This window comes from Hydractinia symbiolongicarpus, chromosome 14 (genome assembly GCF_029227915.1).
Source record: "Hydractinia symbiolongicarpus strain clone_291-10 chromosome 14, HSymV2.1, whole genome shotgun sequence".
Classification (NCBI taxonomy): domain Eukaryota; kingdom Metazoa; phylum Cnidaria; class Hydrozoa; order Anthoathecata; family Hydractiniidae; genus Hydractinia; species Hydractinia symbiolongicarpus.
The window spans coordinates 15,249,047-15,262,940 of NC_079888.1; the positions used below are offsets into that span (position 1 = coordinate 15,249,047).

Consider the following 13,894-nt stretch of genomic DNA (forward strand, 5'->3'; position numbering starts at 1 on the left):
CATTGCTAAATAATCGACATAAAACCTATTAGGTTTCACAATAACACAATAGCTACATAATAGATTGAAAACACATTTTGAAATCATGGTCCCATAGACTAACCATTTTAGTCTCTTAAGGATTTTTTATGGCTCAATTAAGTTAATTTGCTTATTTAAGTGTTTATTCTGACTACATTCTCTTATTATTATTTAATTATTATTTCTCAACAGGTTAAGAGATTGTCAACAAATGACTTTTGTACTAAAACTTTGTAAACAATGACTTTGTTATGTGGGTAGCTCAAACACTTGCAAGCAGTGGATGAGAAATTGACTTTTAAAGTTAAGAACTGTATCAGATTTCCGATCTTAAAAATTCCTAAAATTTACCCATATTTTGATTATTAAAATGTATATATACTGTTAGATATATATAATGACTTATTAAACAATTAATAAATAAAAGCTATATATACTTCAAGTAACGCATCACAATAATGACTTTGTTTAATATCTTTTGTTCACTAAAAATAGCTTAAAAATATATATATCAAAACAGGATTTTAGAAAGTGAAAACATATATCATTCATAAACCCAGAATATGTATTTAAAATGGTTTTCATAAATGTAAGTAAACACAGGTGTGCAGCACATGTACATATCCAGTGAATCTTGCATCTTGCATAGTTTCAAAGGACACTGCTTCAATAGAAATTTGAATATGATTTGAATGGACCCTTTTTTGACGTTATCTGCCTCTTTTACACCTCTATGGTTTAGATAATATTTTTATATAACTGTTGCAGCACCAAAAAAAAATTTGTAGAAGGGACTGGGAGCAGCTTCGTATCTCCATAGCCTCGCAGAGTTAGGAGCTGAAAATTTATACACACGTGATCATGCTTAGCTTTTGTTTCAAATTCCATCAAATTTGGAGTTGGTGTTAGGTGTAAAAATCCCATGTACCACAGTGATTTCATATGGAATAAAAACATCACTAGTAAAAGTCACTAATATAGGCAATTATGAAGGCAGCACTTTTTTCCAAACTGCATAATTAATACCCTGGCTTCATTTATGATACCATTGCCAGAGTCTAGGTACTGTCCAGGTCTGCACTAATCAATAAATCGATAAGTTTGTACTTGTCTCATGACCATGTTAACTGTGTGCTGTCTTAGTTACGTGTTTAATTAGTTGTTTTTACTTGTCTACGTTCCTGTGCACTGTGTATTTATTGTGTATTTATATCAAAATGTAAAAATAAAAGTTTCGTAGTTCATTAGTTTTTTGTGCATGTATATATAATATATATGTTGCACAGTCATTGTTGACAGACAGATTCTTTGTATTACATATCTTCTTTTTCCATGCTGTATTCAGATAATTGCAAATGCATTAAACTGAATTTGCAGTGAAAATGAGATAAATAAACTGAAAATTAGTAATGAGTTGTGAACAACAGTTGTCAACTGATAAATTCTTTTCTCCGTAGGGTAAATAAATGTCTGTCATTTACACTTGTATATAATGTTCCCAAAATTGAAGCTGCTCCAATACCTATATCTTCTCCTAAATATTCATCTCCTGACTGGAAGTAAAATTTCAAAGAAATGTCAGACATGCAAAGATGTTGTCAAGAATTTTCATAAGGTAAGTGTAAATTTAATCATTTATATTTTGCCTGGTTAAAAATTCTGTTGTCTTTTTGTCTGTGGTTAGCAGTGGAGTAGTGAATATTCTTCTAATTACATTATGCATATTACTCATAGTCTTTGTTTGTTTCCAAAATAAATTAAATTTTAACTGACCAGTACATTAGTTTAATTTAACTAGTTGGTGACACGTGGAAAAATCCACGGGTTTGCCTGTCCTTTTTATACTTCATTGAGTGCGTCTCTCTACTTGTGCTGTCGTTTTGCGTGACGGACAGACGTATATGGGTATTATAATATTCATCATCATCATCATCATCATCATCATCATTCTCGGCTTAACGTCCGTTTTCCATGCTAGCTTGGGTTGGACGGGGTATATTAATGACCCTCTTCCAATCTGATCTAGACTGTGTTAGATCTAAACTCAACTTCCTCTCTATCAAGTCTGTCCTTATAACCTCCTGCCAAGTCTTCCTCGGTCTGCCTCTGGGCTTTGCCCCAGGAACTATCAAGTCTCTACACTTTCTTACCCAATTATCCTCCTCCATTCTTTCCAAGTGCCCCAGCCAATTCAATCTTCTTATCTGGATAACATCTTTAATTCTACAGAGACTCAGCCTGCTTCTTAGCTCATCTGAACTCTTTCTGTCTCTCAGACTGGCATTACACATCCACCTAACCATTTTCATATCATTCCTTTCTAAACGGTCAAGATCTTCCTGCTTCACTGCCCATGTCTCACTACCGTACAACATAACACTTCTTACACAGGCCTCATACAACCTACCTTTTACCTCAATTGACAGGACTCTGCTAGTCAATAAAGGAAGTAACTCTCTAAACTTTTTCCAAGCAGAACCTATCCTGCAAGTAACACTTCTTCCAACACCCCTTCACTGCCCAACATATCACCTAAGTAACAGAAGTTCTTAACTATCTCTAACGAGCCACTGTTGTACATCATTAAAGCTGGAAATACTTCATTCTCTATAATCTCACCTTTGCAACGCTTGCATACAAACTGTATGCCAGCTCTTAACCTTCCACTAATACTACTGCACTTCTTATGTACCCATTGCTTGCAAGTCTGACAAAAAATTGAGTTACTACCAACCCCTTTCCTGCAAACTCCACAAGGCCACTTTCCAACTACAAGGTCACACTTGACTGCAATGCTACTTATCATGACTTTAGACTTTGCTGTGTTTACCTTCAGCCCTTTCTCTTCTAGTCCTTTCTTCCACTTCTCAAACTTTTCAACTAATTCTTCCATCGACTCTGCTATGAGAACCAAATCATCTGCATACAATAACTCCCATGGGCAACCTGTTCTGAACTCCATCGACAGCGCTTCTAAGACTAGAATAAACAACAAAGGACTAAGTACAGAACCCTGATGTACACCAACATTTACACTAAATTCATCACTAAGTGAATCGTTAATCCTGACACGACTTCTAGCATTGCTGTACATAGACTGAACCATCGTAACTAGCCACTCATCCACACCTAATTTTCTCATAGCCCACCAAATAACTTTACGTGGCACTCTATCAAAAGCTTTCTCTAAATCTACAAAGGCAAAATAGAGATTCTTTCTCTTTCCTAAATACTTTTCCTGAAGCTGTCTGAGTAAAAATATTGCATCTGTAGTGCCATGCCCTGGAACAAAACCAAATTGCATCTTATCTATATCAATTCTTTCTCTAAGTAACTTATCAATCACTCTTTCAATAACTTTCATTACTTGATCAACCAACTTCAAACCTCTATAGTTACCCCTTTCTAATGCATCACCCTTGCCCTTGAAACAATTCACTATAACACTCTACTGCCACTCACTCGGAATAGCACCATCCTTTATAATCTGGTTAGCAAGACTTGTAATAAGCTCAACTCCAATATATCCAGATGCTTTTACCATCTCTGCAACAATACCTGATACTCCTGCAGCCTTGCCAATCTTCATTTTCCTAATAGCCTCCACTACCCATTCTGTCTTGATCTGCATGGCTGGCCCTTCTACGACATCATCATCAGACAAATTATCCTCGTCCCAATCAAACTCAGTGTTAAGCAACCTCTGATAATGATTCTTCCAAGCTACCCTTTTCTCCTCCACTGTGCTAGCCAAAACACCTTCATCATTACGTATACACTTCTCACCTACAATATCTTGATTAGTCTTCTTCATTTGCTTTGCTATCTTGAATACCTCATTGCGCTGGTCTTCCCTTCTTAACACATCTGCAAATCTGTTTCTCTCTGCTTCTGATTTTGCCTTATACACTGCTGTACGAGCCCGACGCTTAGCTTCTAAGTAAATATTTTTACTACCACCTGACTTCCACTCTTTCCAAAGTTTCCTCTTTTCCTTTATACACTGGTCAACCTCATTATTCCACCACCAGGTCTGTCTATGTCTAGCTGGTCCTTTCGTCCACCCACAGGTATCATCAGAAGCTTCTAGAAGACAATTCTTCAAAGTAGTCTAAGTACTTTCAACATTGTCACTATCACATTGACTATTGTAGGCTAACTGCTGAACTTTTGCACTAAATTGTCTTGCTACAATCTCTTCCTTCAGCTTCCAGACTTTTCGACGGGGCCTGTACTTTCCCTTGGCTTCTCTGACACTCTTCAAGATAATATCACAAACCAGCAACCTATGCTGGGAAACACACTCTTCCCCCGTTAAGTGAATTTTATTTGTTCTTAATCTATTCACATTTGTATTTTTCAAACAAAAGGCTTTTTTTTTTAAAAGATTCTTGCTGTATAAAAATATTTAAAGAAAAAATATTTTTGCGGACCGCATTTATAGCTGCATGATCGAACATGCCTAAACATTTTAAACTAAAAAGAAATTGCTATCAGAAGTTGAAGCTCGCACAGTGTAGCACTATAAAAATTGTATGAAAATTCTATGTTATGCCCCATCTTTGTTGTTATTAATGTTTTTCTTTAATAATTACATCATTCTTTTCTGCATAATTTTACAAGTGCGTAAACCGGTAACTATGTTCGGCAGAATAATTAATTTTTTACGACGTATAAGTTTAAAGAGGAATTGTTGAAACAGGATACTTTTGGTGAAAGATTAGAGTATTATATAGCTATAAAATCATAAGTGGAGAGGTTTAACAGAAAAAATATGGATATTAGTCTGAAATAACTGTTTTTAAAAGGATGACTAATTTTAAAAGGGTTACTGCCACCTTAAACCGAAATTGCAATAAAGTATTTTCAAAAAGATATTCAACCAATATGCATATGCAGCATGGTTTACCTGTGCTAAACCTATAGTGTCACAATTAATTTATAAACTTTCACAGAAACCTATTTCACAAAATGAAATATTATTAACTGATTGTTTTTGATATGATATAACAATGGGTTATATTCCAAATAAAGTTGGGAAAAAAATAATTTTTTAAACATAAAATCACACTCAAAAATGACGTATCATTCAATCACACCTGTAAAGGCCCTGCACCTGGTTGTGTAGCACAGTTTACATCTCTTATAAAGTGCTCCACCGGGTGCTGTACACTACGTCACACAGTCACTTGTGGCTTAACTTAGCGTTTAAACACCAGTCTCCTGGCTAGTATATTCAGTAATTTTACATTTAGCGTATTAGGGATTTTTGGCAAGAAACAGTCATCATGGGTCTTCCTTTCTGTATGCTATTTTTGACATTTTTGCTGAAGATGACAAAAGTTACTGAGATGCTCAGAGATGCGGAATGTTTTTTCAGGAAACCTTTTTCAGTCATTTCTGTGCTAAAATCACCAAAAAATCAAAATATTTTTTTGCCACTAAGTTGTTTTATATTTTTCTGCCACAAAATTTACCGTTTTAATATTTTATCATTCACAGGGTATGGAAAAAACTGCAAGAAATCATTTTGGAGGTGGAGATACTGCATGGGAAGAATCTCGTCTAGGAAGTTATGCGAGAAGGTGAGGCAAGTTTCCATCTCAAAAGGGAACTAGCTAACTTCCACCTAATTTTCTTCAGAAACTTGGTAGTAAATGTAAGCTTTCAAGTATGATCATGCAAAATTCAAAAAGTTTTAACCTTCTTAGAAGAATCAGTCAAGTTTGTTTTAATTATGTTAAAGAGTAAGTCTAGTTGTAGTGGATTAAATGAATTATTTTATATATAATACATAAAAAATGATACAAAAAATTTAAAAAATGTAATATGGTGCTGTATTAAAATTAAAATACATTAAAGTATATACAGTATTCAAGCATCTTGTTCTTTAAAGCATTTTTTGTCACCAAGGGTTTATTTTCACGCTGTTGTAATTCTTTCAGTGAGACACGGCTGCTAGAAATATTAGAAGGGGTTTGCGAAGGTGTCTCGAAAGAGGTCAGTATATTTTGTCAATTAAATTTAGTATTTATTTACTAACAATCTATCGTACTTCATTTATTTGCTGTTTTTAAATTCTAGGCTGCCTGTCATGCCATGGTTGAGGAACATGAGGAAAATATTGAAAAATTTTGGTTTGACAAGTAAGTTAGAATTTCCAACATTCCCTAACTAAGCAACCATGAAAAACACAATGTGGCTGTTAAATAGTGCACATCATTTTTAAGAGAGACACTTTTAAATGTCATGTGGTTGCTAATGTCAGCACTTTTGTAAATAAATCAACGTGCCCAAATCATCAAGTGTGATGTATCTTTGAAAAGCTAATACTGTTCTGAACAAAAAACTTACTTAGGCATATAAAAATCACCAATTAATAGTTATATGGCATCAAAGTATGGATGATGACGAAATGAAAACAAAATTTTTTGATATACCATTGAAAAGCTATTTCTTTCCTAAAAAATGTTTTGCTTAGGTTATACAATTTGAAGTGTTGCTGCAATTTTGTGTTTAGGAAACCCCGCTAAGCAATGTAATTCATCCGACCTTTTACAACGTCTGAAGCATTTTAATAAATAAAACTGCTCTGACTTATCCTTTTTTTCACTAGGCACCATGAATTATCAGAATTAGAACCATTTATGTGTATAATAGAAATGAAAGGTACTGCTTTCTTTCATTGTTTTTTCCAGATTTATTATTTTCAATTTCTTCTTAATTTAACCCCCTTTTTTTTAGTGTGTTGTCCTGAAGGAAAATTTGGTAAAGATTGCCAAGGTATGTTTTACTTATAACGCCACTAAATACAGGGATAAAAGGATGTGACATCAAATTCTTATCAAATTTTGCATGTTTTTAATCTGAATCACCTTGTGGAATTTTGCTCTTGTGAAACTTTAATATTGCGATGATTTTATATTCACATTGTTTTTTGTTGATATAATGAATATTTGTCGTCTTTTTTATACAAATTTATGTATGTCGTTTATATATTTTAGATTGCCCTGGTGGTGCAGACCGTCCTTGCAATGGCAGGGGGAAATGCAAGGTATGTTTTGGAACTTACACAGTTAAGACTGTAGTCTTTTGTATTGACTACATTAAAAAAATATTGTTAAAAAAAATTGACTCTTTCCTTTTGCTATGCGGAAATGTTCTGTCATTCTGTTTTTTCATTCTGTTTTGTAGCCGTTCTTAATGATTTGATCTGATTTTTTCTTAGGGTGCTGGCACCCGTGGAGGCACTGGTAAATGTGAGTGTGACCAGGAATATCAAGGAAAAACTTGTGAAGAATGCAGTGATCAGTATTATGATGCTGGCAACAAAACATGTAAAAGTGAGATTTGTATTTTTGAGTCATTTTGTTTTCGGGATTCCACATGCAACATATTTTCAAGCCTTGTAACTTTAAATTTATTTCTTTACTCATCTACATCTTCTAATTGTTATTCCAGTGTAATATTTTAAGATCCACTTTTATGTAGTTTTACTGAATGCTTTCAATAGACGCTGCCTTTATCGTAAACTTTTAATCTGATTTGGTAGATGCATATATTTATTAAAACTGTTGAACCACATTACATGGAGTAAATAGGTTGGCATGTAAAAAGAATACTTTTTACAGTGAAACTAACAGATCACACATTACTAGTGTTCTTTGCATGTTATTCAAATCTAAACCTTAGAAGGTTGGCCACAAACTCGCAATGTTTTTTAGTAATTTTTTTCTATGTGAATATGAATACTGTATAGGAAAAAATTATTCAAGAAAGGTATATATTTATTAAAACTGTTGAACCACATTACATGGAGTAAATAGGTTGGCATGTAAAAAGAATACTTTTTACAGTGAAACTAACAGATCACACATTACTAGTGTTCTTTGCATGTTATTCAAATCTAAACCTTAGAAGGTTGGCCACAAACTCGCAATGTTTTTTAGTAATTTTTTTCTATGTGAATATGAATACTGTATAGGAAAAAATTCACTGCATGTCTCTTTTGTGTTTTTATTGTTTGTGTGGGTAATCTCTAGAATGTCACGAATCATGCGCGTCCTCATGTTCTGATGGAACAAGCAAAGGTTGTGACGATTGCAAAGATGGTTATGTGGAAGATGCCGATCAAGCTTGTGTAGGTAAGCAACAACCATTATGTGTTGACTTCTAGGCTTAGAAGACAACGATCGAACTTTATATGATGTCTAGAGACAACGCCTTTATTCTCACAATTAATTAATTTAAATAATTCTTTATAAAGAATAGAAAATCAAGGATAGCGAAATTCTGTGGTTATAACTGTGTTGGGTTAGTGTTCACAATTATATTGTTTTGTGTAAAGTTGACATCTTAACCTAAAATCTTAAGGCTTAAATTATTAAATAAAAAATAGCTAGATTTCTGAAACAAGCACAGTGTTTACGGATCAAAGCTTTATATTTACTGCTTCTTTTGCTGAAGACGAAGCTTATTTAACCCAATTCAGGCTATTCCAAATCTGCTCATACAGATTCTTTTTCTCCATGTTCTTTCCCCTTGTGCATGTAAATGGCCAGTAGAAATTCTGTGCTTTAAAGATAGGAAAACTTGAAGTAAATGGAGAGAGTATATTATCTTCTGGAAAATGTGTTTTTTTATTTATTTTGTTTTATAAAATTGGTTTTATAGATAAAAATGAGTGTGAAGATGCTGATATATGCAAGGAGGGAACATTTTGTTTTAATACTAAAGGCTCTTTCCGATGTCACGGTATGTTTAATATTTTCACTTGTTTTTTTTATTAAAAGTAAAGCAATGAGAGGTTTGTTTTCTACAATTTTAAGATTCCTGTACTATTGTCACTTGCAAAAATGAAGCGTGGTCAATATGGCATATACGTTGCATGCTCTAGCGTCAAAGATCTATTGTACACAGGTGTTGTTTCCTGAGAGTGAAAGTGTGCTCGTTGCAGGGTTGGTCGAACCAAGTATTAAATTTAATCAGTTTATTGCTGATGTAGGAATATGAGCTGGTATTGTCGATATATCAGGGAAAAAACTCGTTTCACAATCTGCAATTATGTAAATAATATCAGTTTATTCTGGGAATGCGACCACAAAAACTTTTTTTCTTCTTTAGATTGTGATCCAGCATGCGATGGTGGATGTATGGGGTCTGGACGCCGCAGCTGTGTTAACTGTAAAGCTGGGTGGAAGCTGCTTGAAGATGGGAACGGGTGTGAAGGTGATATTATTTGGTGATGTTCGTATTTTTATCCAGCAAGGTTTTTACGGAACAGTTGGGGACATTAAAGAGCTGCTGTGGATCAGGGAAAGTTAGGGTGCTTATCGAATTTAAACTTTTACTGGGACGTTTACTAATTGCTTTTTTCAAAATATCGTCACAAGATCGACCTGCATTTTAAAAAAGTAAAGGAAAAAATCTGTAAAAAATACTTATTTTTTTGTTTGCAGATATAAACGAGTGCGACGGAGAGATTACATGCCAAGTTGGCACGTTCTGCAAAAACACAGAAGGTTCTCACGAATGTCAGGCTTGTCATGTCTCCTGTCATGGTGGCTGCACTGGTGAAGGACCAGGCGCATGTAAAGAGTGCGCGGAAGGATATAAATGGTCGGATGAAGGCTGCACGGATGTTGATGAATGTCTTGACAACAAAGTCACGTGTCCGTCTGGAAAGGTGTGTGTCAATAAAGATGGACCTGATTTGTGTGAGGGTATGTTGTCGTTTTGGTTTTTGGTTTATTTGCATGACTTTTAAACTTTTGTGTGCGTTTTTGTTAAGTGCTTCTGTTAGCTCTGATAAAATATTTAATCTTCTTTCTTTTATCGTATCGTGCGATTTTTTTTTCTCATACAGTGTACTTTTAAGATTAGAACATTCGTGATTTTATATTCCAGGCCCGCCTATTTCCCTAAAACTCGATGAAACCTGTCTGCTCTCTTGCATTATCTGAAGTGTCTTTTCTCCTCCCACTTGTTTCAATTATTGTGTCATGTTTCTTCCCTTCATAAATGTATTAAAAAAATACACGCAGAGAAAAAGAATATAATCTATTGACTGTCTTGTACATATTGCGAACAAGCTGAATTACAGATACCTGTAGATGATCCCGATTTTCAAGTTCTAGATTTTTACTAAAAGAACGTCTACTTCGCAGGCGCCTGTACATAGAAGTTTTATTTTCTTACCCCGTTTGTCGACAATTACCACTGAGAACACCTACATAAAGGACATAGACTTCTAAACGGCTGTGTATCTGCTGTTTTTGAATTGAACTGTATTATTTAATATTTTGTCTTCCTTCTTAGCTTGTCATTCGTCGTGTATAGAATGTGTAAATACAAGACCGAGCGGTTGTTTGCAATGTCAAGCTGGATATAAATTAATCGAGGGCGTATGTGAAGGTAGGTCTGTGTTTTATGCTCACCTGAAATTAAAAGGCAAAACCCGTTTAGCAAAGATTACCGTCTTTCGTTTATTCCAAATGAAATATGGAGAGAATAAAACATTTCTGGGCTATACGGGCTTGATACGCGGGAATTGGTACGCGGAAAACTACATGAAAAGACCTCCAAAGTCTGCATTATGACCTGTATAATAAATGTATAAAGGCCTGACACCCAAATTACGTGATATCACTTGGCCAGGCAGATGTACTCTTGGTCCAGTGCTTTCAATCTGAATGGAATACGACATTCCAAGTCGTTTTATTAGTGAAATGCTGTATGGTATGCAAAGTTCTCCAAATGCTGAAATACGCCTTGTTGTAACCCTAAACCTAAATAACGTAAATTGCAAATAAGGTTATCAAGCTGTTATTGTTTAGCTCATCAGTTACTGTAATTTAATTCGGAGGGTTTCGTATTTTTTTGAACTATATTAAATTCTTAATTATGTAAACAGTACACGAATTGCACTTTCATAAACCAACTCAGAAGATATAAGATATTGAAGGGGGTACAACCGATATTTCATTCTTTGTTTTCTTTCCAACACTTCTTATTTGTACACTTAAGATCTGTACCCACCGCAATCAGCCGGTAATTCATTACTTTACTGTTTTCTTATTTAGATGTGAACGAATGCACGGCAAATCCTTGCAATAAGAAAACAGAGACGTGTTCCAACAGCCCCGGTTCGTATCGATGTAAATGCAAAAAAGGATTCGTTCGCACGAAAACAGGAGACTGCGTCAAGAAAGGTAAAAAAACAAAAAAAGAGAATTCAATTGAGCATGATATAGAACAGGGTAGATTCTTGACAGAGAAACAACTTAAGATTGGCTCACTATTATATGCGGTATTTTTTGGTTTGATTTACGTGTTGTTTAAACGCGGTCGGTATTATTCGATCGCGTTTTTAGTCTTGTTACACGGTGTTCTAGTGGCTTATGTTAACTTGAAATTTAAAGCGTAATAAAAAAGGTGTGACCAAAAAATAAATAAAACATACCGTAATGATCCGATTAAGCGCCCAGCCTATTTTAAGCGCCCCCTCAAAAAGCGCCCAGGTAATTTAAGTGCCCCCCTCCTCGAATAAGCGCCCACCTGATAAAAGGGGGCCCTTAATCGAAAACTACTTTGAGAAACGTATTTGAAATTTGGCGCTTATTTGAAAATAAAGTTTATTTTGTTACATCACTTATTCAGTTTTAATTTTCAGGGAAAAAAAATTGAAATTTACCGTTGTCTTTAATTTGTGCAAAATTAGGAAAAATTTATAAGCGCCCTCCTCGATTAAGGGCCTATGCAAAAACTCCATAATTTAATGAGCGCCCAGGGTGCTTGTTTGGATCATTACGGTAATTGCCGCGGTTATATTATTATTGATAATTTTGACGTCATTTAATTCTCTTCCGTTGTTTACGATGAATCTTTGTTGTGAATAATGAATCTTGCGTTATTTTGATTTCGTAGTAAATGTTCATCTTTTGTTTATCCATCAAACATATAAATAGTTCTAGTGTTAGTCCCGTTTTTATTAAAGTTCGCTAATTTTTAAATGCCTTGCCTGCATTTAATCCCCATCGAAGTTGTTTCAATCAGGACTTTGTGTTATTTTGTTTAAAGCAGGCTTCGCCAAGCAACCGTTCTTTCCTTTCAAGCAAATTCTAACAATGTCATTTAAATTAGACCTTATGATATGTCTGAGTTTGTTGATGTGAACTTGAAAACCGTTGCAAGCATTCTCCAAAAATAGAAAAGGCTGTCTTTATATGTCAACTTAAACTGGTATCACACCTGCAGATGGTCGCGATATTTTATGCGCCAGTTGTTCCGAATATAAGTTTTAAATTTCAACCTTGTAATATATTACTGTATAAGCGAAAGTTATAAGCGAAATTTCGTAATGTTTCTGTTTTAAACTGGAGAGCAATAACCCTTATTTAACCCAAAGTCAGTCTCAAGTACATTATAACAGATTTCGCCTTTTTTTTACATAAATACACCTTTCCCGAATTATAATAATTATGACGTCATCCATTAGTGTTTTTCAAATAAGGATATTCAGATAGAATATTAAATTCTTATCATGACAAAAATGAAGTTTTTAGAGCAATATAATATTATACTTAGATTTTATTTAGATTTAAAAAATAATTATTTTAAAAACGAGCCTATAAAGGTTTTTGGTAACTTTCAGCTCGAAATTGAGGCACTTAACAAACAGAAATATTTACGAAATTAGGTAATTTGTTCTACCTTTTGCTAAGGAACTTAGGGATAAGAATCAATTTTAGCATCGACTGCTTAAATTGAGTTTGGCATAATTAGGAAATTCGGGAATGGTCTGTCACACTATGAGAAAATAAAAGTACCTAGAAAAACTAAGAATTTTTATGACTCATCATACAAATTTGTCGTTTGCACAAAATTTATCTCGAGGTTAAATAAGAAACTGTTCTTGCTTGCTAGAATATGACGTGTAATTTGCAGACTTTTATATTTCTTTGTTATTGCTCGTTATTTTTCTTTTTTTTTTACTGTTTAGGTAAAAAACAAAGTGAAGGAAAAGAAAGAGAAGATTTGTAGAAGAAATAATTTTTTAAAAGATTTTCAAAAAATCCTTTTTCATACAGAAATAAAATCTCTGTCGCCATTTTTTTTTTAACAATGACAAATTTTCCAGTTGTAACTTTTTTTTGCTGCAGTCTTTGAAAAGATGTATAAAAGTTCCATTTTACGAGCATAATAATTAATAGCTAAAATTTTTACGAAAATTGTTTTTTTTGAATTTTAGTACGTGTAATATTTATTAAAAAAGAAGTTCGATTCTTAAATTTTTTGTCGTTGTTTTTTTTGATCTTAGAAACATTTTTAAGTACTGGATCTACCCTTTTGAAATACACGTTTTATTTTAGCAAAAATACCAAAATTTTAACCAGGCTGGTCGTTATTCATTTCTCTATTGATCTAAACGGTAGGCCTATTGTTTTAACCTGAAACCTTAGTCAGAGTATTATAAAGCATATTGTTATATAAAGCGTGTATTCTTAACAAAGAACTTGTGTTTTCTAGGCCGGTACAAACTCCCGCAGAAAATTCCTAAAAATCACATTTTTTGATTTTGACGGTCAAGGCGGGAAGGTGAAAAAGATAAAATCTACAATACGAAGAAAAATAGGTTTACCACTGTTGAAATAGAAATGAAGACATTTAAATCTACAGAATAAATGCATTTGCATTTGTTGTTCACTCATATTATGTTGCGCAATCTGACCCGAAAACGACCCGTGTACATACGGTGATAAACCTCCTCCTCAAAACCTCCATGGATAAACACGCCTATGGAATCCTTTTCTTACATTAATAGAGTTATCTATATATAACTGGAAGTTATCTGTACATAACTTCATTAATGTGA

At 33.9% G+C, this 13,894-nt stretch overlaps 1 protein-coding gene across 2 annotated transcripts; it reads left to right on the plus strand.

The window, feature by feature from the left end:
• The first annotated feature begins 1,456 nt into the window (after positions 1-1,456).
• Positions 1,457-13,310, plus strand: LOC130625482 (cysteine-rich with EGF-like domain protein 2). 2 transcript variants are annotated; one of them, XM_057440588.1, is made up of 15 exons: positions 1,458-1,636; positions 5,524-5,606; positions 5,967-6,021; positions 6,106-6,167; positions 6,638-6,690; positions 6,766-6,804; positions 7,026-7,075; positions 7,250-7,364; positions 8,064-8,165; positions 8,695-8,775; positions 9,145-9,249; positions 9,480-9,743; positions 10,339-10,434; positions 11,103-11,231; positions 13,022-13,310. In XM_057440588.1, the coding sequence occupies exons 1-15, from the start codon at positions 1,514-1,516 to the stop codon at positions 13,060-13,062; spliced, it is 1,398 nt and encodes a 465-aa protein (XP_057296571.1). In that variant the 5' UTR covers positions 1,458-1,513; the 3' UTR covers positions 13,063-13,310. The 2 variants fall into 2 exon arrangements, with proteins under 2 accessions (XP_057296570.1, XP_057296571.1); XM_057440587.1 differs by having other exon boundaries at positions 1,457-1,636; positions 11,103-13,044.
• Positions 13,311-13,894: the final 584 nt, after the last annotated feature.

Bases quoted from the DNA above. Each gene is read 5' to 3' on its own strand.
- LOC130625482 (XM_057440587.1), top strand. From the start codon at position 1,514: ATGTTCCCAAAATTGAAGCTGCTCCAATACCTATATCTTCTCCTAAAT. The intron at 6,691-6,765 runs GTACTGCTTTCT...CCTTTTTTTTAG, and splicing joins GTGTATAATAGAAATGAAAG to TGTGTTGTCCTGAAGGAAAA. The intron at 9,744-10,338 runs GTATGTTGTCGT...CTTCCTTCTTAG, and splicing joins TGGACCTGATTTGTGTGAGG to CTTGTCATTCGTCGTGTATA.